We start from the raw sequence: 24,165 nt of genomic DNA, 5'->3' as shown, positions 1-24,165 counted from the left end.
CCACTTTAAGCGTCCAGTTCCTAATATACACTCCTGGAAATGGAAAAAAGAACACATTGACACCGGTGTGTCAGACCCACCATACTTGCTCCGGACACTGCGAGAGGGCTGTACAAGCAATGATCACACGCACGGCACAGCGGACACACCAGGAACCGAGGTGTTGGCCGTCGAATGGCGCTAGCTGCGCAGCATTTGTGCACCGCCGCCGTCAGTGTCAGCCAGTTTGCCGTGGCATACGGAGCTCCATCGCAGTCTTTAACACTGGTAGCATGCCGCGACAGCGTGGACGTGAACCGTATGTGCAGTTGACGGACTTTGAGCGAGGGCGTATAATGGGCATGCGGGAGGTCGGGTGGACGTACCGCCGAATTGCTCAACACGTGGGGCGTGAGGTCTCCACAGTACATCGATGTTGTCGCCAGTGGTCGGCGGAAGGTGCACGTGCCCGTCGACCTGGGACCGGACCGCAGCGACGCACGGATGCACGCCAAGACCGTAGGATCCTACGCAGTGCCGTAGGGGACCGCACCGCCACTTCCCAGCAAATTAGGGACACTGTTGCTCCTGGGGTATCGGCGAGGACCATTCGCAACCGTCTCCATGAAGCTGGGCTACGGTCCCGCACACCGTTAGGCCGTCTTCCGCTCACGCCCCAACATCGTGCAGCCCGCCTCCAGTGGTGTCGCGACAGGCGTGAATGGAGGGACGAATGGAGACGTGTCGCCTTCATCGATGAGAGTCGCTTCTGCCTTGGTGCCAATGATGGTCGTATGCGTGTTTGGCGCCGTGCAGGTGAGCGCCACAATCAGGACTGCATACGACCGAGGCACACAGGGCCAACACCCGGCATCATGGTGTGGGGAGCGATCTCCTACACTGGCCGTACACCTCTGGTGATCGTCGAGGGGACACTGAATAGTGCACGGTACATCCAAACCGTCATCGAACCCATCGTTCTACCATTCCTAGACCGGCAAGGGAACTTGCTGTTCCAACAGGACTATGCACGTCCGCATGTATCCCGTGCCACCCAACGTGCTCTAGAAGGTGTAAGTCAACTACCCTGGCCAGCAAGATCTCTGGATCTGTCCCCCATTGAGCATGTTTGTGACTGGATGAAGCGTCGTCTCACGCGGTCTGCACGTCCAGCACGAACGCTGGTCCAACTGAGGCGCCAGGTGGAAATGGCACGGCAAGCCGTTCCACAGGACTACATCCAGCATCTGTACGATCGTCTCCATGGGAGAATAGCAGCGTGCATTGCTGCGAAAGGTGGATATACACTGTACTAGTGCCGACATTGTGCGTGCTCTGTTGCCTGTGGCCGGCCGCGGTGGTCTCGCGGTTCTAGGCGCGCAGTCCGGAACCGTGCGACTGCTGCGGTCGCAGGTTCGAATCCTGCCTCGGGCATGGATGTGTGTGATGTCCATAGGTTAGTTAGGTTTAAGTAGTTCTAAGTTCTAGGGGACTAATGACCACAGCAGTTGAGTCCCATAGTGCTCAGAGCCATTTGAACCATTTGTTGCCTGTGTCTATCAGCCTGTGGTTCTGTCAGTGTGATCATGTGATGTATCTGATCGCAGGAATGTGTCAATAAAGTTTCCCCTTCCTGGGACAATGAATTCACGGTGTTCTTATTTCAATTTCCAAGAGTGTAGTTCCCTCAGCATCACCCGATTTAATTCGACTACATTCCATTATTCTTGTTTTCCTTTTGTTGATGTTCATCTTATATCCTCCTTTCCATACACTGTCCATTCCGCTCAACTGCTCTTCCAAATCCTTTGATGTCTCTGACAGAATTACAATGTCATCGGCGACCCTCAAAGTTTTTATTTCTTCTCCATGAAGTTTAACACCTACACCGAATTCTTGTTTTGTTCCCTTTACTGCTTGCTCAATATACAGATTGAATAATATCGGGGATGGGTTACAACCCTGTCTCACTCCCTTCCCAACCACTGATTCCCTTTCATGCCCCTCGACTCTTATAACTGACATCTGGTTATTGTACAAATTGTAAACAGCTTCTCGCCCCCTTTGTGGTTATGGGTGAAGGTAACTGCCACCTTCAGAATTTGAAAGAGAGTATTCCAGTCAACATTGTCAAAAGCTTTCTCTATGTCTACAAATGCTAGAAACGTAGGTTTGCCTTTCCTTAATTTATTTTCTAAGATAAGTCGTAGGGGCAGTATTGCCTCACGTGTTCCAACATTTCTACAAAATCCTAACTGATCTTCTCCGACGTCGGCTTCTACCAGTTTTTCCGTTTATGTAACAATATAAACTGATCAGCTGACACTGCTTCTCTAAGACGTGACAAAAATCTAAAGTCAAAGTGGGAAACTCTGATGATGGAACATTCACTGCGAAATACGTATACGAAATAAAAATAAAATTACAGACGATCGACTGGCTTTTTTTAAAACCGTATAATTGATTATGTTCTTCTTCTTGTTTTACAGTACAGAACGTATTGTATTCTTTCCAGAATAGATGGACACTTCATTTTGAGAGAACGATTTAATAATTCTTTGAGAAACACTGTTCTGTAACTTTTTGTTACTTTCTCTCGAATAGCATTAATTATAAAGTTGGCAGCGTCCGCAAAAAGTGATTCACAGCTGTAGTCCCTGTAATTTTATCGGTACTGTCGTGATACGACCTGTTTTTTACAAAAGGATAATATGATAATGTGTTGTAACTGGTATCTGAAGCTGTGGAACACTGCTGTTTTTATGTAGGACGCTAAAGATAGTGGAATGAGCACTGTACTGGACTGAAGAACACTAGGGAAGAATAATGAATGTGTACGAAGGTTTGAGGGATTGTCTGGCGTTGTAGCACGGCGCGAAACAGCAGAGCCTTTGAGTTCATGTGTTCGGTCATTTGTAACATAAAAACTTTGTGATTAGGGATGAATATAGCTCGTTGGAGAGCAGGGCTCGGTTAAGAAAAGTATAAGAAAGAAATGAACAGGTACTTAGCCTAATAAAGAGGATGTTAGGAGTGACAGGTGAGATCTGTATTAGGGAGGAATTTATGGCGTAGGAGTGAGATTTGGAAAAAGTGTCTTGGTGAGAGTTTGATGTATAAGTGTACGTTTGCGGATGCATTGGTGAAGGAAGAGTACAGAGGCAAGATTTTAAATCATGGGGAGTAACAAGAGGCCATTTGATTCTTGTCTGGGGACTATACGAAACATACACAGTTGTTTAGTAGAAATTTCTAGAGCCTCTAAAAGGTTTTTATTGAAAAGGGTAATCTGATGTGAAAAGTGAATTGGATTGCCTGAAAGTAAACGGTTTTGTTGGAATGACAGACATATGCAAAATGGATAGGTGGGGTAAACGTTTTGTAGGTATGCATTTGCTTCATCAGTTAGTAATACCAACCTTTTTCCTCTACTTCCTGCTTTCTTTTGAATCATTAGTAGGTTTAAGTGCTATGCCAGCTTACTGTCATGAGTTTTCCTGAGCATTCCGCAATATTTTTTTATTTGTCGTTTTATCTCCTTCCGTCCGTTCAACGTCACGTGCCCCTGCCCCCTCTCTTTGAACCACACCCTCTGAGAGCAGCAGAATATGGGTAGTCTTTAGCCACGTTATGTTACGATTAATTTTGGCTTTACTGTAGTATCATTTCCTCTTCCCCCCATGAACCATGGACCTTGCCGTTGGTGGGGAGGCTTGCGTGCCTCAGTGATACAGATAGCCGTACCGTAGGTGCAACCACAATGGAGGGGTATCTGTTGAGAGGCCAGACAAGCGCGTGGTTCCTGAAGAGGGGCAGCAGCCTTTTCACTAATTGCAAGGGCAACTATAACCAAAACAGCCTGGCTGTGCTGGTACTGCGAACGGCTGAAAGCAAGGGGAAACTACGACCGTAATTTTTTCCGAGGGCATGCAGCTTTACTGTATGGTTAAATGATGATGGCGTCCTCTTGGGTAAAATATTCCGGAGGTACAATAGTCCCCCATTCGGATCTCTGGGCGGGGCCTACTCAAGAGGACGTTGTTATCAGGAGAAAGAAAACTGGTGTTCTACGGATCGGAGCGTGGAATGTCAGATCCCTTAATCGGGCAGATAGGTTAGAAAATTTAAAAAGGGAAATGGATAGATTAAAGTTAGATATTGTGGGAATTAGTGAAGTTCAGTGGCAGGAGGAACTAGACTGCTGGTCAGGTGACTACAGGGTTATAAAAACAAAATGAAATAGGGATAGGTTTAATAATGAATAGGAAAATAGGAATGCGGGTAAGCTACTACAAACAGCATAGTGAACGCATTATTGTGGCCAAGGTAGATACGAAGCCTACTACAGTAGTACAAGTTTATATGCCAACAAGCTCTGCAGATGACGAAGAAATTGAAGAAATGTGTGATGAAATAAAAGAAATTATTCACGTAGTGAAGGGTGACGAAAAGTTAATAGTCATGGGTGACTGGAATTCGGTATTAGGAAAAGGGAGAGAAGGAAACGTAGTAGGTGAATATGGATTGGGCCTAAGAAATGAAAGAGGAAGCAGCTTGGTAGAATTTTGCACAGAGTACAACTTAATCATAGCTAACACTTGATTCAAGAATCATATATGAAGGCTGTGTAGATGGAAGAAGCCTGGAGATACTGACAGGTTTCAGATAGATTATATAATGGTAAGATAGAGATTTAGGAACCAGGTTTTAAATTGTAAAACATTTCCAGGGGCAGATGTGGACTCTGACCACAATTTATTGGTTATGACCTGTAGATTAAAACTGAAGAAACTGCAAAAAGGTGGGAATATAAGAAGATGGGACCTGGATAAACTGAAAGAACCAGAGGTTGTACAGAGTTTAAGGGAGAGCATAAGGGAACAATTGACAGGAATTGGGGAAAGAAACACAGTAGAAGAAGAATGGGTAGCTTTGAGGGATGAAATAGTGAAGGCAGCAGAGGATCAAGTAGGTAAAAAGACGAGGGCTAGTAGAAATCCTTGGGTAACAGAAGAAATATTGAATTTAATTGATGAAAGGAGAAAATATAAAAATTCAGTAAATTAAATGGGCAAAAAGGAATATAAACGTCTCAAAAATGTAAACGACAGGAAGTGCAAAATGGCTAAGCAGGGATGGCTAGAGGACAAATGTAAGGATGTAGAGGCTTATCTCACTAGGGGTAAGATAGATACTGCGTATAGGAAAATTAAAGAGACCTTTGGACGAAAGAGAACGACTTGTATGAATATCAAGAGCTCAGATGGAAACCCAGTTTCAAGCAAAGAAGGGAAAGCAGGAAGGTGGAAGGAGTATATAGAGGGTCTATACAAGGGCGATGTACTTGAGGACAATATTATTGAAATGGAAGAGAATGTAGATGAAGATGAAATGGGAGATACGATACTGCGTGAAGAGTTTGACAGAGCACTGAAAGACCTGAGTCTAAACAAGGCCCCCGGAGTAGACAAAATTCCATTGGAACTACTGACGGCCTTGGGAGAGCCAGTCCTGAGAAAACTCTACCATCTGGTGAGCGAGATGTATGAAACAGGCGAAATACCCTCAGACTTCAAGAAGAATATAATAATTCCAATCCCAAAGAAAGCAGGTGTTGACAGATGTGGAAGTTACCGAACTATCAGTTTAATAAGTCCCAGCTGCAAAATACTAACGCGAATTCTTTACAGACGAATGGAAAAACTAGTAGAGGCCGACCTCGGGGAAGATCAGTTTGGTTTCCGTAGAAATATTGGAACACGTGAGGCAATACTGACCCTACGACTTATCTTAGAAGCTAGATTAAGGAAGGGCAAACCTACGTTTCTAGCATTTGTAGACTTAGAGAAAGCTTTTGACAATGTTGACTGGAATACTCTCTTTCAAATTCTGAAGGTGGCAGGGGTAAAATACAGGGAGCGAATGGCTATTTACAACTTGTACAGAAAGTTATAAGAGTAAGACAGTTATAAGAGTCGAGGGACATGAAAGGGAAGCAGTGGTTGGGAAGGGAGTGAGACAGGGTTGTAGTCTCTCCCCGATGTTATTCAATCTGGATATTGAGCAAGCAGTGAAGGAAACAAAAGAAAAATTCGGAGTAGGAATTAAAATCCATGGAGAAGAAATAAAAACTTTGAGGTTCGCCGATGACATTGTAATTCTGTCAGAGACAGCAAAGGACTTGGAAGAGCAGTTGAACGGAATGGATAGGGTCTTGAAAGGAGGATATAAGATGAACATCAACAAAAGCAAAACAAGGATAATGTGAATGTAGTCGAAGTAAGTCGGGTGATGGTGCGGGAATTAGATTAGGAAATGAGACACTGCAAGTAGTAAAGGAGTTTTGCTATTTGGGGAGCAAAATAACTGATGATGGTCGAAGTAGAGAGGATATAAAATGTAGACTGGCAAATGGCAAGGAAAGCGTTTCTGAAGAAGAGAAATTTGTTAACATCGAGTATAGATTAAAGTCTCAGGAAGTCATTTCTGAAAGTATTTGTATGGAGTGTAGCAATGTATGGAAGTGAAACGTGGACGATAAATAGCTTAAGAGAAGAGAATAGAACGTTTCTAAATGTGGTGCTATAGAAGAATGCTGAAGATTAGATGGGTAGATCACATAAGTAACGAGGAAGTGTTGAATAGGATTGGGTAGAAGAGAAATTTGTGGCACAACGTGACTAGAAGAAGGGATCGGTTGGTAGGACATGTTCTGAGGCATCAAGGAATCACCAATTTAGTATTGGAGGGCAGCGTGGAGGGTGAAACTCGTAGAGGGAGACCAAGAGATGAATACACTAAGCAGATTCAGAAGGATACAGGTTGCAGTAGGTACTAGGAGATGAAGAAGCTTGCACAAGATATAGTAGCATGGAGAGTTGCATCAAACCAGTCTCAGGACTGAAGACCACAACAACAACACATTTCCTCTTAATGAATAGCAATGGTACATTTTCGGTCTTCAATTCAAATAATCATATGATTGTGCAATTGATTAAAAAATTATTATAAATTACTGTTTATTGCCTATTAAAATCCAATTTTGTGGAAGTCTTTATAATAACAATACTCCACTTTACTGTTCTGCACTCAATAAGATAGGTCCTGCACGCTAAAAGGATAGGCTGGGAGTGGGGGGATTGCGAGGGAATATGGACCAAATGTGCGAGAATGGGTTGGAGCACATAGGAGATGGATTTCTGATGGGAATATCTTAGACATTGGCAGTAACCAGCGGAAAATGAGAAGGGGGTGGCTTGGGAAGATAGTTACCCCGTAGAAAAAACCGAAATCGCTTCCTGCCCCACGAGGTAGATAGACATGTAACTTCAGATCCGTCTGAAGAAAGGCGAAGTGCGTGATGGGTGCTGACTAGCAGCAAATGTATCCATAACCATTTGTCGTGGAAACCGACTAAAATGAGTACCACCCGCCCCCTCCTCCCTCCTACCCCGCCCTGTCCCTCATAGCTCAGATGAGAAGTAATACGAAGGAACTATGTAAGGGGGATTTCACTGTCTGTGAAGTAGAGCCTGTGGAATTACCGTTGAGAGATAACTTAGATAATGTGTGGCTATATGGTGGATGGCATGTGTTGATATTGTTTCGGCAGGTGTTACGATCGTCGTGTGACTAGGGCCTCCCGACGGGTAGACTATTCACTGGGTGCAGCATATCTTTCGATTTGACGCCACTTCGGCGACTTGCACGTCGATGGGGATGAAATGATGATGATTAGGACAACACAACACCCAGTCCCTAAGCAGAGAAAATCTCCGACCCAGCCGGGAATTGCACCCGGACCCTTAGGATTGACATTCCGTCGCGCTGACCCCTCAGCTACCGGGGGCGGACGGTTGTTACGATTAATAGCTCCGAGTGAGTAGCATAGAGGAGATAACGATCAGGGTGCTGAATTCTAGTTCACTGGGATTATAGCATTCGCAGAGGTATTCAGTGTTGTAGGCAAAGGAGGGAAATTTTGTCATGGAAATTTTGTGGCTGAAGAATTGGGAGTAGAGGATTGGAAGGAGGTGTAAGCTGCACGTAATGAATTGCGTTCAAGAATATGGACGGGACATGTGGAAATTAGGAAAAATAAACGTAGATGAGGATATGTCACAAGTGGGACAACATGACACACTCGAAGTCTCTAAAGTGTGGTGTAGAGGGCTGTGGTGATACATTGCCTCTGCCTAAGGCCCATCCTCTGGTAGTGGTAGTATGTTACCTTTCAACCAGCGCAGTAGACATCTGTTACGAACGAACCGGAGGCGCGTTCTTGCGAAATCGCTACGGCGAACTCTATCACTTTTTGTTTGGCGCCTGATCCGCTGGTCCACGATCTAGTTATACAAATAATAATAAGAATAGATAGCTTCGGCTGGAATACAAGCAAACCACCACTCAAATGGCGTACAGTTTGTTATCCCACTGATCAGCCACCTACCATGCGCCACCTAGCACCTGCCACTATGACACTTATATTGTGGCCGGTCTTCCTGGTAATTAAAGAGGCGCGGCTACCAACAGCATATCCCTGATGAGTGTCTTCAAATAAAAAAAATCTGAGCTCAGTGCAAAATGCACTCCGTGGCCAGAAATTATGACAACACACTGGATGTGATGCCGGCCATTGGCTGATGAAGCCTGTACCATGAATCTGCCTGGTTTCCCGAGCCCCACGAATGAGCGGAGAACTGGTTCACAGCAGACCGCCAGTAGTCATCCCTTGACTCTGCTGAGGTGACATTGATAAATAATGTAACACACGTGAAGAAAAACAATAAAAAATATGTTCAAATGGTTCAAATGGCTCTGAGCCCTATAGGACTTAACTTCTGAGGTCATCAGTCCCCTAGAACGTAGAACTACTTAAGCCTAACTAACCTAAGGACATTACACACATCCATGGCCTAGGCAGGATTCGAACCTGCGACGGTAGCAGCAGCGCGGTTCCAGACTGTAGCGCCTAGAACCGCTCCGCCAGCCCGGCTGGCAAAAAATATGTCATTTCACATTAACACTTTCGAAATCAGGTGTTTTTAACCTTTTTTTTCGTTTCGAAAATGCGCTGCCAAAGCTTTATAATGTTTAATACGAAGAGACATTAAGGATTAAGTTAGACATGTCGGACTGCGGTACACTACGGTGGTATGTGGGCCAAATACAGTGTCGTGTCCAGCCGTAGTGAAATTGTGCCAACAAAATGACGGAGGGCGCACAGATGTAGGCGGCGCTCATCCTCCATGCAGTCCAAATCTTGCACAATGCCGTTTCCATCTTTTCGGCAAGCTGAAAGAGTATCTGCAAAGTAATATTTTCCAACGATTAGGAGATTCACACAGCGGTTCTCGATTCGCTCCGTGACCATGGAGAGATTTTCTGTCGTCCAAGAACGGAACGACTTGTAGAAAGTCCCGACTGTTGTTAACAGGCAGTTGATATCTGTGTTCACAGATAGTCTCATGCGTCTCTCCCACTGTGAACTGTACAGCGCCATTCAAAAAAAAGTTACTTGCCCTGCCATAATAAAGCGTAAGTTACTTTTTGAGCCCCATGGTATTAACATCTTATACATCTACATCTACATGGTTACTCTGAAATTCACACTTGAGTGCCTGGCAGAGACTTCATCGAACCATTTTCATACTAGTTCTCTACCATTCCACTCTCGAATAGTGCGTGGGAAAAAAGAACACCTAAATCTTTCCGTTCTAGCTCTGATTTCTCTCATTTTATTATGATGATCATTTCTACCTACGTAGGTGGGTGTCAACAAAATATTTTCGCATTCGGAAGTGATTAAAATTTCGTAAATAGATCTCGCCGCAAAGAGAACCGCCTTTGTTTTAGTGACTGTCACCCCAACTCGCGTATCATATCAGTGATACTCTCACCCATATTGCGCGATAACACGAAACTAGCTGCCTTCTTCGCACTTTTTCGATGTCCTCCGTCAATCCTACCTGGTAAGGATCCCACACCGCGCAGCAATATTCCAGCAGAGGACGGACAAGTGTAATGTAGGCTTTTTCTTTAGTGGGTTTGTCGCATCTTCTAAGTGTTCTACCAACAAAGCGCAGTCTTTGCTTCGCCTTCTCCACAATATTATCTATGTGGTCTTCCCAATTTACATTGCCCGTAATTGTAATTCCTAGATATTTAGTCGAATTAACAGCCCTTAGATTTGTGTGATTTATCGTATACCAAAAATTTTTCAGATTTCTTTTAGTAGCTATGTGGATGACCTCGCACATTTCTTTGTTTAGTGCCAATTGCCACTTTTCGCACCATACAGAAATTCTCTCTAGATCATTTTGTAACTGGAATTGGCCGTCTGATGATTTTACTAGACGGTAAATTACAGCGTCATCTGCAAACAATCTAAGGGGGCATCTCAGATTATCACCTAGATCATTTATGTAAGTCAGGAACAGCAGAGAGCCCATGGCACTACCTTGAGGAACTCCAGATATCACTTCTGTTCCGATCGATGATTTACCATCTATCACTACGAACTGTGACCTGTCTGAGAGTAAACCACGAATCCAGTCACACAACTGACACGATAGTCCACATGCACGCAATCTGATTAACAGTCGCTTGTGAGGAACGGTATCAAAAGCCTTCTGGAAATCTAGGGATATGGAATCGATCTGAGATCCCTTGTCGACAGCACTCATTACTTCAGGGGAATAAAGAGCTAGCTGTGTTGCACAACAACGATATTTTCTGAATCCGTGTTGGTTATGTATCAATTAGTTATTTTCTTTAAGGTGAATCATAATGTTCGAGTACGGTATATACTCCAAAACCCTACTGCAAACTGAGGTCAGTGATATGGGTCTGTAATTCAACAGGTTCCTCCTGTTTCCTTTCTTGAATATTGGTGTTATCTGTGCTACTTTCCAGTCTTTAGGAACACACCTTTCGTCAAGTCAGCGGTTGTATACGATTGCTAAGAAAGCCACTATTGTGTCTGCATACTCTGAGAGGAACCTGATTGGTATACCATCTGGACCGGAAGACGCCTTTCTTAAGTGATTTGAGTTGTTTCGCAACACTTAAGATATTTACTTTTATGTCACTCATGCTAACAACTGTTCTGGTTTCGAATTCTGGAATATTTGCTTTTCTGATTTCCATGCTACAATTATGATGGAAGGCCACTGTATCAATTTTCAGGCAAGTAAATGGAAAGTAGCGATACACTAAATGGAATTCAAACATCGTCGCCATGCTCCTTAGGAGCGTAAATTCTGTGCAGTGACAGATAACGGGAAACGAATGGACAGTGTAGCACTAGCTTTTCACATTAGTAAACAATTCCCTTGCAGAGCTGCACTGTACACTACGGATAAACGGAATGAGGTTGCGCTGTTTCAAATTAGACTGGCCTTGTCTTCTGGGGCATGGACGATCTAATCTCCACTTGCCCATCCTCATTTAGGTTTTCCGTGATTTCCTTAAATTACTTGACGAAAATTTCTGGTTGGTTCCTAGCGTGTGGTCACGTCGACCAGTTGTCCCAGCCTTGTCAAGCTGCAACTGTAAGTATATAATTACCTGTCAAGCATTCTAGTAACTGTGAGCTAGCTGCAACCTCTCTTGTCGACATTATGATGATACGAACCGGTTGTAACAGCCAGGTGCTTCACGCGGGAGCTGCAGGTGGCTATGTATAAACTTGTTACGGCATAGTCTGATCCGTCAAATATACTATCATTAAATGTAAGTACAGTAAGTCGCGTGTTTTCTTTCCGCTAAGTTTACGCCTTTTGCCGCCGTGTCCCTTCTGCAGGCCGCACGCCCGTAGATACCACAGTGCTAGACCGCGATGAGAATCATCACAAATGTTTCACAGCCTGCTCCGATGTTGGCATTTGGAAATTAAATATGTTTTAGTGAAGGCAAGATATCTATCATCAGAAATGCCCTTGCGCAAAGTACGAGAATGAAGCCACAACTTCGTGTCAGGCTGTTCTGGAATCCCAGTTCTCGGAGTTTAGTAATGGCAACGCTCCCTTGTACTGTAAAGCGGCCCTCACACGCTGAATATTATGCACAATAAAATACTGTGTCAGTATATTGCGCGAAAGTGCGAGTCCAAGATCGGCAGAATGTTGCTGCGCAATATTTTTGCCCGGAGCACGTCAGTTACAACTACGCCTACACAGCGAACATGTTGGCGCTCGACAGTGTCAAACTAGCAAGTGTTGCCTGCCTTGCGGAACATAAGCTAACACTGGTGAAACAAGTCGCCGTGCGGTTCTAGGCGCTGCAGTCTGGATCCGCGAGACCGCTACGGTCGCAGCTTCGAATCCTGCCTCGGGCATCATGTGTGTGATGTCCTTAGATTAGTTAGGTTTAACTAGTTCTACGTTCTACGGGACCAATGGCCTCAGAAGTTGAGTCCCATAGTGCTCAGAGCCATTTGAACCATTTTTGAAACAAGTCCGAGAAGCTTTCGGTGAACATGTCGATGGATCAGATACTGTTTCATTGGAGTATACATTCGTAAACCATAACTACTAATTACAAATTCAGCAAGCGAACTGTGTACTTTATAGCATTCATGTGCTGTTTTTTCGTCAATCTGTCTACTGCAACTACTTTTACAAAGGAATATGTGTAATGTGAAAACAGTTGCAAGAACACTAAATATGTGTGCCCACTGGATAGCTGACCTGATTCTGTTTGCCAATTCTGAGAAGTGCTGCAAGTGATGTAAACGTTTCTTCTTGTTGTCATGAAACCACGATTTCAGATTGATATGGCGTATACCAACAGTTAGGAACTTCAGTTCTTCAAAGTAGCACACGCCATTTTCATAAAAATGTTCCGGCCGACTTCCTTATCTTTTCTCATTTGCTGTTTTGCATTTCTTTGCGAAAATTCGTTCGGAGTGAATTGAATTTCTCTACGTGTCGCCACAAATTGACGGAAATTGTGCAGTACCAATGTATTGCACACTAAATTGAACGAACGTCAAGATACATTCACTATTGTGGGGTCCCTGGAGGGATAGGAGGGTTAGCAAGGAAGTAAATTAATAACGAATGATAATAATAAGGTAGGCAAACTAATTTCCCAAACGCCGTGAGATAGTAAAGTATTAAACTTTTAAGCCTTGTCACATGAAAACATCTCCGAGTAAAAGTGCTGCGACTTCCTCACGAGGGATCACAGATAGCCAACCGTGCGACGCTTGTTTACAGCGAGGCACGGGATAGAATGCAAGCGTGGAGAGTTATGTTGTCCCTGTTGCCTCTTCGTCATATCATAGGGAAGGAACAGTGTAGCGGCCGGAAGACTGCATTCATTAGAAGCTCTTGGTGCCGTGAGTATATTTGTTTCGAATGTTTATGTGAAAAGTACTATCCATCTAGTTGTTCGAAGAAAAGTGAGGACACGTAACAGTGACTGGAAGAGTCATTGTAAAGTGACCTGGAGTAACATTTTAGTTGTTTACTATTCCAAGAGGTTTGAGTAACTTATTTGCCTACCTTATTATCATTCCTTGCTGATTTACTCACCTTATTAACCCTCCTATCCCTATCAATTGAGATATGGAAAAATACAAAACAAAAAAATAACATCCACTACATTTCTTCGAGATTCGCAGCCAGTTACCTTGGCCGTTGCGCTATCGGTGCTGTCGGCGAAAAACGTTGACCATGTGGTACAGAAGCGGCAGTTGTAAAAGTTTCTTACCTCGATTTCTGGAAAAGTAAGCATCTTCGGACCCCATACAAGGTGATGAAAAATGCTCTATTTACAATTATCTATCGATCCCGCCAACTTTGAATCGATCGCTCGTCATAACCTTTAGGGGAGATTTTCTCAAAAACGCTGGGGTGTTGACCCAAAATATCTTAGATTCCTTCGTTTTAATTTGTACACAAGCGACCTGCCAAATCTGAGCCGAATCGGTTGGCCGTGTCTGAGGCCTTCCCCTTGTCAGACGCACGCTCAGAATATCTGACATGCCAGATATTTCCACGCTATGACGTCAGAAACTCGGAACGCCCAACGCTCAACGTCCGGATGCACGGTCCTTGTGCCGACGGCTAAGGAACATGGAAAATCTTATACACTCCTGGAAATTGAAATAAGAACACCATGAATTCATTGTCCCAGGAAGGGGAAACTTTATTGACACATTCCTGGGGTCAGATACATCACGTGATCACACTGATAGAACCACAGGCTGATAGACACAGGCAACAGAGCATGCACAATGTCGGCACTAGTACAGTGTATATCCACCTTTCGCAGCAATGCAGGCTGCTATTCTCCCATGGAGACGAGCGTAGAGATGCTGGATGTAGTCCTGTGGAACGGCTTGCCATGCCATTTCCACCTGGCGCCTCAGTTGGACCAGCGTTCGTGCTGGACGTGCAGACCGCGTGAGACGACGCTTCATCCAGTCCCAAACATGCTCAATGGGGGACAGATCCGGAGATCTTGCTGGCCAGGGTAGTTGACTTACACCTTCTAGAGCACGTTGCGTAGCACGGGAAACATGTGGACGTGCATTGTCCTGTTGGAACAGCAAGTTCCCTTGCCGGTCTAGGAATGGTAAAACGATGGGTTCGATGATGGTTTGGATGCACCGTGCACTATTCATTGTCCCCTCGACGATCACCAGAGGTGTACGGCCAGTGTAGGAGATCGCTCCCCACACCATGATGCCGGGTGTTGGCCCTGTGTGCCTCGGTCGTATGCAGTCCTGATTGAGGCGCTCACCTGCACGGCGACAAACACGCATACGACCATCATTGGCACCAAGGCAAAAGCGACTCTCATCGCTGAAGACGACACGTCTCCATTCGTCCCTCCATTCACGCCTGTCGCGACACCACTGGAGGCGGGCTGCACGATGTTGGGGCGTGACCGGAAGACGGCCTAACGGTGTGCGGGACCGTAGCCCAGCTTCATGGAGACGGTTGCGAATGGTCCTCGCCGATACCCCAGGAGCAACAGTGTCCCTAATTTGCTGGGAAGTGGCGGTGCAGTCCCCTACGGCACTGCGTAGGATCCTACGGTCTTGGCGTGCATCCGTGCGTCGCTGCGGTCCGGTCCCAGCTCGACGGGCACGTGCACCTTCCGCCGACCACTGGCGACAACATCGATGTACTGTGGAGACCTCACGCCCCACGTGTTGAGCAATTCGGTGGTACGTCCACCCGGCCTCCCGCATGCCCACTATACGCCCTCGCTCAAAGTCCGTCAACTGCACATACGGTTCACGTCCACGCTGTCGCGGCATGCTACCAGTGTTAAAGACTGCGATGGAGCTCCGTATGCCACGGCAAACTGGCTGACACTGACGGCGGCGGTGCACAAATCCTGCGCAGCTAGCGCCCTTCGACGGCCAACACCGCGGTTCCTGGTGTGTCCGCTGTGCCGTGTGTGTGATCATTGCTTGTACAGCCCTCTAGCAGTGTCCGGAGCAAGTATGGTGGGTCTGACACACCGGTGTCAATGTGTTCTTTTTTCCTTTTCCAGGAGTGTAGAAAGCAGCACCATGTTTTGGATAGGCAGATCTCTGCACGAAGCATGTTTCCGAGACTTCCACACTCTGCTGGATAAAACTGCTGAACCAGGCAGCGATGAGACCCAGAGTTCTATGAGTGCTGTTTAAATTTCATTTGTTGTTGGATAGTCATGATGACCATTAGGATTCTGTTTCTGCTAATGTCTGTCTGTGAAAATACGGTTTCTGTTAATTGATAATAATGAAATTTGCCCACTTCTAGCTATATATACAGTAGCCCTAGTGTGACTCACCCCCCCCCCCCCCCCCATGAACCATGGACCTTGCCGTTGGTGGGGAGGCTTGCGTGCCTCAGCGATACAGATGGCCGTACCGTAGGTGCAACCACAACGGAGGGGTATCTGTTGAGAGGCCAGACAAACGTGTGGTTCCTGAAGAGGGGCAGCAGCCTTTTCAGTAGTTGCAGGGGCAACAGTCTGGATGATTGACTGATCTGGCCTTGCAACATTAACCAAAACGGCCTTGCTGTGCTGGTACTGCTAACGGCTGAAAGCAAGGGGAAACTACAGCCGTAATTTTTCCCGAGGACATGCAGCTTTACTGTATGATTAAATGATGATGGCATCCTCTTGGGTAAAATATTCCGGAGGTAAAATAGTCCCCCATTCGGATCTCCGGGCGGGGACTACTCAGGAGGATGTCGTTATCAGGAGAAAGAAAACTGGCGTTCTACAGATCGGAGCGTGGAATGTCAGATCCCTTAATCGGGCAGGTAGGTTAGAAAATTTAAAAAGGGAAATGGATAGGTTAAAGTTAGATATAGTGGGAATTAGTGAAGTTCGGTGGCAGGAGGAACAAGACTTCTGGTCAGGTGAACACAGGGTTATAAACACAAAATCAAATATGGGTAATGCAGGAGTAGGTTTAATAATGAATAGGAAAATAGGAATGCAGGTAAGCTACTACAAACAGCATAGTGAACGCATTATTGTGGCCAAGATAGATACGAAGCCCACACCAACTACAGTAGTACAAGTTTATATGCCAACTAGCTCTGCAGATGATGAAGAAATGAATGGGTAGCTCTGAAGGATGTAGTAGTGAAGGCAGCAGAGGATAAAGTAGGTACAAAGACGAGGGCTGCTAGAAATCCTTGGGTAACAGAAGAAATATTGAATTTAATTGATGAAAGGAGAAAATATAAAAACGCAGTAAATGAAGCAGGCAAAAAGGAATACAAACGTCTCAAAAACGAGATCGACAGAAAGTGCAAAACGGCTAAGCAGGTATGGCTAGAGGACAAATGTAAGGATGTAGAAGCTTATCTCACTAGGGGTAAGATAGATACTGCCTACAGGAAAATTAAAGAGACCTTTGGAGAGAAGAGAACCACGTGTATGAATATCAAGAGCTCAGATGGCAGCCCAGTTCTAAGCAAAGAAGGGAAGGCAGAAAGGTGGAAGGAGTATATAGAAGGTTTGTACAAGGGCGATGTACTTGAGGACAATATTATGGAAATTATGGAAATGGAAGACGATGTAGATGAAGACGAAATGGGAGATACGATACTGCGTGAAGAGTTTGACAGAGCACTGAAAGACCTGAGTCGAAACAAGGCCCCCGGTGTAGACAACATTCCATTAGAACTACTGACGGCCTTGGGACAACCAGTCCTGTCAAAACTCTACCAGCTGGTGAGCAAGATGTATGAGACAGGCGAAATACCCTCAGACTTCAAGAAGAATATAATAATTCCAATCCCAAAGAAAGCAGGTGCTGACAGATGTGAAAATTACCGAACTATCAGTTTAATAAGCCACGGCTGCAAAATACTAACGCGAATTCTTTACAGACGAATGGAAAAACTGGTAGATGCAGACCTCGGGGAGGATCAGTTTGGATTCCGTCGAAATGTTGGAACACGTGAGGCAATACTGACCTTACGACTTATCTTAGAAGAAAGATTAAGAAAAGGCAAACCTACGTTTCTAGCATTTGTAGACTTAGAGAAAGCTTTTGACAATGTTGACTGGAATACTCTTTTTCAAATTCTAAAGGTGGCAGGGGTAAAATACAGGGAGCGAAAGGCTATTTATAATTTGTACAGAAACCAGATGGCCGTCATAAGAGTCGAGGGGCATGAAAGGGAAGCAGTGGTTGGGAAGGGAGTGAGACAGGGTTGTAGCCTCTCCCGGATGTTATTCAATCTGTATATTGAGCAAGCAATAAAGGAAACAAAAGAAAAATTTGGAGTAGGTATTAAAATTCATGGAGACGAAGTAAAAACTTTGAGGTTCGCCGATGACATTGTAATTCTATCAGAGACGGCAAAGGACTTGGAAGAGCAATTGAACGGAATGGACACTGTCTTGAAAGGAGGATATAAGATGAACATTAACAAAAGCAAAACAAGGATAATGGAATGTAGTGGAATTAAATCGGGTGATGCTGAGGAATTAGATTAGGAAATGAGAGACTTAAAGTAGTAAAGGAGTTTTGCTATTTAGGAAGTAAAATAACTGATGATGGTCGAAGTAGAGAGGATATAAAATGTAGACTGGCAATGGCAAGGAAAGCGTTTCTGAAGAAGAGAAATTTGTTAACATCGAATATAGATTTATGTATCAGGAAGTCGTTTCTGAAAGTATTTGTTTGGAGTGTAGCCATGTATGGAAGTGAAACATGGACGATAACTAGTTTGGACAAGAAGAGAATAGAAGCTTTCGAAATGTGGTGCTACAGAAGAATACTGAAGATAAGGTGGATAGATCACGTAACTAATGAGGAGGTATTGACTAGGATTGGGGAGAAGAGAAATTTGTGGCACAACTTGACTAGAAGAAGGGATCGGTTGGTAGGACATGTTTTGAGGCATCAAGGGATCACAAATTTAGCATTGGAGGGCAGCGTGGAGGGTAAAAATCGTAGAGGGAGACCAAGAGATGAGTACACTAAGCAGATTCAGAAGGATGTAGGTTGCAGTAGGTACTGGGAGATGAAGCAGCTTGCACAGGATAGAGTAGCATGGAGAGCTGCATCAAACCAGTCTCAGGACTGAAGACAACAACAACAACAGTGTGACTCACGCCATATGGTCCTCCTCGTGCAAGCTTCGGCGTGAAAACCTGTAGCCAGTCACGGCGACAATCATCGCAAGTTGTGTCGTAGTTTGAATACGCAGTTTGCTCAGGAACTTTGGCTCTGGCAGAGATGGCGACTACTTCTGCTATTTTAATAGATATAAATTCAGAATCGGATTCCGATTCTGAGTTTGAGTTCGAAACGGTGTGTTACATCGCTTTGATAAAACAAAAGAACGTACATTAAAAGAAGACTAAGTCATGGGGAATTCGCTTTAACTAAGGAATTTGATGATGAAAAATTCACGAACTATTTTAGGTTACACCGTGATCGATTCCAAGAAGTGCATGGTCTCATCAAGATTGAAATTGACAGACAGGGATGCAACGCTACAAGGCCGATTGGAACCAAGGAGAAACTAGCTGTGTTTTTCAGGTAAGCTATTATGATTAACATGTATCTCTATATATAAAAATGTTCTGTTTGTTTGTGTGTAGCCACTAACCTCCGAAAGCTCTTGACCGATTGCTTTGAAATTTTGACACAAGGTTGCATTCTAATACATGACGGTTTTTAGGTACCAGGTACCTATTTCTTTAATATATTATATATAATCTATATACATGTAATTTTTCACGATTTTTCGTAACAATGTTTCCCCATTATAAAATTTGTATATATATATATATATATATATATATATATATATATATATATATATATATATATATATATATCAGAATTGTACTCGGACGATAGTTTCGATTCTATATTGATATCAAAGACGTGGTTAAATCCAACTATTCCGTTTTCACTGGTAGATATGAAGGGCTACACGCTAGTAAGGAATGATAATGCAAGGAACCTAGGCATCTTTTTTGATAAACATTTAACCAAGACAGAGCACATCACGAATTCTTACTATAGAGTTTTAACAATGTGAATGTAGAATGTTAACAACGAATTACAGTGCAACTTACCATTTCGTATGTCCGTTTCGCCGGCCGGACTGGCCGTGCTGTCCTAGGCGCTTCAGTCTGGAACCACGCGACCGCTACGGTCGCAGTTTCAATTCCTGCCTCGGGCATGGATGTGTGTGGTGTCCTTAGGTTAGTCAGGATTAATTAGTTCTAAGTTCTACGTGACTGATGACCTCAGAAGTTAAGTCGCATAGTGCTCAGAGCCATTTTTATGTCCGTTTCCTTGGACACTTCCTCCTACTTCTCAGCTTTCAGCTTCGTTTTCATGTAATCTTCATGGCTTGTATCATACAGGACTTTGCGAACACGTACGGCTTCAATTAGCTTTTGCTCCATTTCGAACTACCAATAGCCAGAACAACCGTGAGCCTCGCAGGAACGGCTGGCCGCAAGATGAGACGCAAGTCCGTGAGGTGACGCAGGGTGACTCACGGTGAGTTTTTGCGAACCACACAACTGAATGGTCCTGCGCACGTTAGAGCGCAGCGTGACGTGACGCAGTTCCTGTGCTTGGTGACCCTGCTGACCGCAGTCTCCTGAACTCAGTTTAGGCGGGCCGCAAGATGAGACGCAGGTCCGTGAGGTGACGCAGGGTGACTCACGGTGAGTTTTTGCGAACCACACAACTGAATGGTCCTGCGCACGTTAGAGCGCAGCGTGACGTGACGCAGTTCCTGTGCTTGGTGACCCTGCTGACCACAGTCTCCTGAACTCAGTTTAGGCGGGCCGCAAGATGAGACGCAGGTCCGTGAGGTGACGCAGGGTGACTCACGGTGAGTTTTTGCGAACCACACAACTGAATGGTCCTGCGCACGTTAGAGCGCAGCGTGACGTGACGCAGTTCCTGTGCGGGGTGACCCTGCTGACCGCAGTCTCCTGAACGCAGTTTAGGCGGGCCGCAAGATGAGACGCAGGTCCGTGAGGTGACGCAGGGTGACTCACGGTGAGTTTTTGCGAACCACACAACTGAATGATCCTGCGCACGTTAGAGCTCAGCGTGACGTGACGCAGTTCCTGTGCGGGGTGACCCTGCTGACCGCAGTCTCCTGAACGCAGTTTAGGCGGGCCGCAAGATGAGACGCAGGTCCGTGAGGTGACGCAGGGTGACTCACGGTGAGTTTTTGCGAACCACACAACTGAATGGTCCTGCGCACGTTAGAGCGCAGCGTGACGTGACGCAGTTCCTGTGCTTGGTGACCCTGCTGACCGCAGTCTCCTGAACGCAGTTTAGGCGGGCCGCAAGATGAGACGCAGGTCCGTGAGGTGACGCAGGGTGACTCACGGTGAGTTTTTGCGAACCACACAACTGAATGATCCTGCGCACGTTAGAGCTCAGCGTGACGTGACGCAGTTCCTGTGCTTGGTGACCCTGCTGACCGCAGTCTCCTGAACGCAGTTTAGGCGGGCCGCAAGATGAGACGCAGGTCCGTGAGGTGACGCAGGGTGACTCACGGTGAGTTTTTGCGAACCACACAACTGAATGGTCCTGCGCACGTTAGAGCGCAGGGTGACGTGACGCAGTTCCTGTGCTTGGTGACCCTGCTGACCGAAGTCTCCTGAACTCAGTTTAGACGGGCCGCAAGATGAGACGCAGGTCCGTGAGGTGACGCAGGGTGACTCACGGTGAGTTTTTGCGAACCACACAACTGAATGGTCCTGCGCACGTTAGAGCGCAGCGTGACGTGACGCAGTTCCTGTGCTTGGTGACCCTGCTGACCGCAGTCTCCTGAACTCAGTTTAGGCGGGCCGCAAGATGAGACGCAGGTCCGTGAGGTGACGCAGGGTGACTCACGGTGAGTTTTTGCGAACCACAGAACTGAATGGTCCTGCGCACGTTAGAGCTCAGCGTGACGTGACGCAGTTCCTGCGCTTGGTGACCCAGTGGACCGCAGTCTCCTGTACGCAGTTTAGTGCGAGGCTCACGGTGGTTCTGGCTGTTGGTAGTTCGAAATGGAGGAAAAGCTAACTGAAGCCGCATGTGTTCGCAAAGTTCTGTATGATACAAGCCATAAAGGTTACTTGAAAACGAAGCTAAAAGCTAAGAAGTGGGTGGAAGTGACCAAGGAAGCGGACATACGAAATGGTAAGTTGCATTGTAATTCGTTGTTAACATTCTACATTGACACTGTTAAAACTCTGTAGCAAATTTTCGTGATGTGCTCTGTCCTGGTTAAATGTTTATCAAAAAAGATGCCTAGGTTCCTTACAATATCATTCCTTACTAGCGTATATATCAATATAGAATCGAAACTGTCGTCCGAGTATACATTTTATAACGGGGAAACATTGTTACGAAAAATCGTCAAAAATTACATGTATATAGGTTATATATCATAATTTAAAGAAATAGGTACCTGGAAGCCATCCTGTATTAGAATGCAACGTTGTGTCAAAATTTCAAAGCAATCGGTCAAGAGTTTTCGGAGGTTAGTGGCTACACACAAACCAACAGAACATTTTTATATATAGAGATATATGTTAATCATAATATCTTACCTTAAAAACACAGCTAGTATCTCCTTGGTTCCAATCGGCCTTGTAGCGTTGCTTCCTGTCTGTCAATTTCATTCTTGATGAGACCGTGTACTTCTTGGAATTCATCACGGTTTAATCTAAAATAGTTCGTGAATTTTTCATCATCAAATTCCTTAGTTAAAGCGAATTCCCCATGACTTAGCCTTCTTTTCATGTACACACTTTTTTCTGCTTTTTGTTTCATCAAAGCGATGTAACATACCGTTTCCAACTCAAACTCAGAATCGGAATCGGTTTCTGAACTTATATCTATTAACATAGCAGAAGTAGTCGGCATCTCTGCCAGAGCCAAAGTTCCTCAGCAAACTGCGTATTGGAACTGCGATCCAACTTGCGATGATTGTCGCCGTGACTGACGCTGCCGTGAGGAATTTGGCGTGAGGCCCCCTGCGTCACCTCACGCGCCTGCGTCTCATCTTTCGGCCAGCCTATTAGCAGCGTATGGTGTGTCGCCCGCAGGCGCGCCATCCTGACCAACCCGGACGTGGTGGGCAACGCGACGCCGTCGCTGCGGCGGCTGCTGTCGGCGGACTTCTGGGGGACGCCGCTGAGCCACTCCGGCTCGCACGGCTCGTGGCGGCCGCTGGTGACGCTGAGCTTCCGCGCCAACCACCTGCTGGGCGGCGGCTGGCACGCGGCCAACGTGGCCGGCCACGCGCTCTGCGCCGCGCTGCTGGTGCGGCTGGCGCGCCGCCTGGGGGCGGCGGCGGGCGTCGCGGGCGCCGCCTTCGCGCTGCACCCCGTGCACTGCGAGGCCGTGGCCGGCCTGGTGGGCCGCGCCGACGTCGCCGCCGCCGCCTGCGCGCTGCTCGCGCTGCTCTGCTACCTGCGCCACGTCGACCTGCGCGACCGCCCCCGCTGCCGCCGGTGCGGCAACGCCGCCGCCCACCGCCGTCGGTCTGCCACACCCACCCCTACCCCGACCCCGCCCGTCTGGTGCCTGACGGTCCGGCGGTTCCTCGCCTCCCTCTACCACCCGGGCTGGGGTCCGGCGACACGGGACGCCAAAAGTACCCACAACCGGCATTCACCCTCACAGGACACCAAAAATAGTTGTAACCCTACTCAGTCGGCCAGCTACAACTATAACCACATTGTTGAACCTATCACTGAAGAAGAAAACAACAACATTCTGGACAGCCTCGAACCAGCTGCTTACCAAAACTTCAGCACACATTCCCCACTAGGTGACGAATTCAACAGCACATATCGAGAGGCTACCCACTGTCCTTACAACGTAGGCAATGGTCACGTAACCAGCTGTACTCTGGACGAGAACGTGCTCGACAGGTTGGAAACGGACACTGACCGACACTTTAGCAAGTATACCCTCCAAGGTAACGACCGCTGCCATAAAGGACTCGACACTCTCACATATCAAGACACTCCACACCGACCCCATCCGTTTGCTATGGCAACCACTTCCCGCTACACCCTAGAGAAGAACGTTGTTGATAACCTGCAACCAGACACTGACCAACCCTTCAGCGCACACACTCTCCAAACCGACGCTCCCCACTGGCGCAACCACATTACAAATGGACATGTTACGAGTTGTACCCTGCACGCGACACCTGTTCAGAACTCTCATACAAACTGCCACACAATTTCTCTACACTGGTATTTTAAGTACTACGTCAGAAAGCTGTTTCAGTGGTCCTGTAGATCCAGTGCAGTTTCGACGACGTATGAACGTACCACACAGACAGCCAATGAGTCTCCTTGTGAACCCAAAACCGCTATGTCCGAAGTGTGCAGCCTCAACGGTCTTAGCAGTGCCTTCCTCTCTGACAAACTTCTCAAACCAATTCTCTGTCCAAACGGCGCAACGGTCGGTGGAACTCACCGGCAACACTTCTTGAACAACAACAACAACACGGTGACGAGCTGCGCAGCTGGAGAGAACTTCAAGGAAGGAGCTTCAATAGCAGACAGGACAGCGACATTGCTGAAAAGGAGTTCACGGAGGGCGAAGAAACGGAAACGCTTCCGTGTGGACCACAGTGCTGACTCTATCACACAAAGGTAATTCCTGAGATTTTACTCTGTGACTGTTCTCTTTTGCTTCAATATTTCGTCCCAGCCTTG

General features: G+C 46.1%; 1 protein-coding gene across 1 annotated transcript in view; it reads left to right on the top strand.

The window, feature by feature from the left end:
• LOC126285222 (protein O-mannosyl-transferase TMTC2-like) overlaps positions 1-24,165 on the top strand; it is a 534,787-nt gene that overhangs the window by 178,891 nt on the left and 331,731 nt on the right. The window contains exon 3 of the mRNA XM_049984523.1: positions 22,537-24,102. Within this exon, the coding sequence (XP_049840480.1) occupies positions 22,537-24,102 (1,566 nt within the window). The remainder of the gene's footprint in view (positions 1-22,536; positions 24,103-24,165) is intronic.

This window comes from Schistocerca gregaria, chromosome 8, assembly GCF_023897955.1.
Source record: "Schistocerca gregaria isolate iqSchGreg1 chromosome 8, iqSchGreg1.2, whole genome shotgun sequence".
In the NCBI taxonomy this organism is placed as follows: Eukaryota; Metazoa; Arthropoda; class Insecta; order Orthoptera; family Acrididae; genus Schistocerca; species Schistocerca gregaria.
Note: the sequence above shows the minus strand (reverse complement) of the source record. Positions and strands in the feature narration are given on the sequence as shown.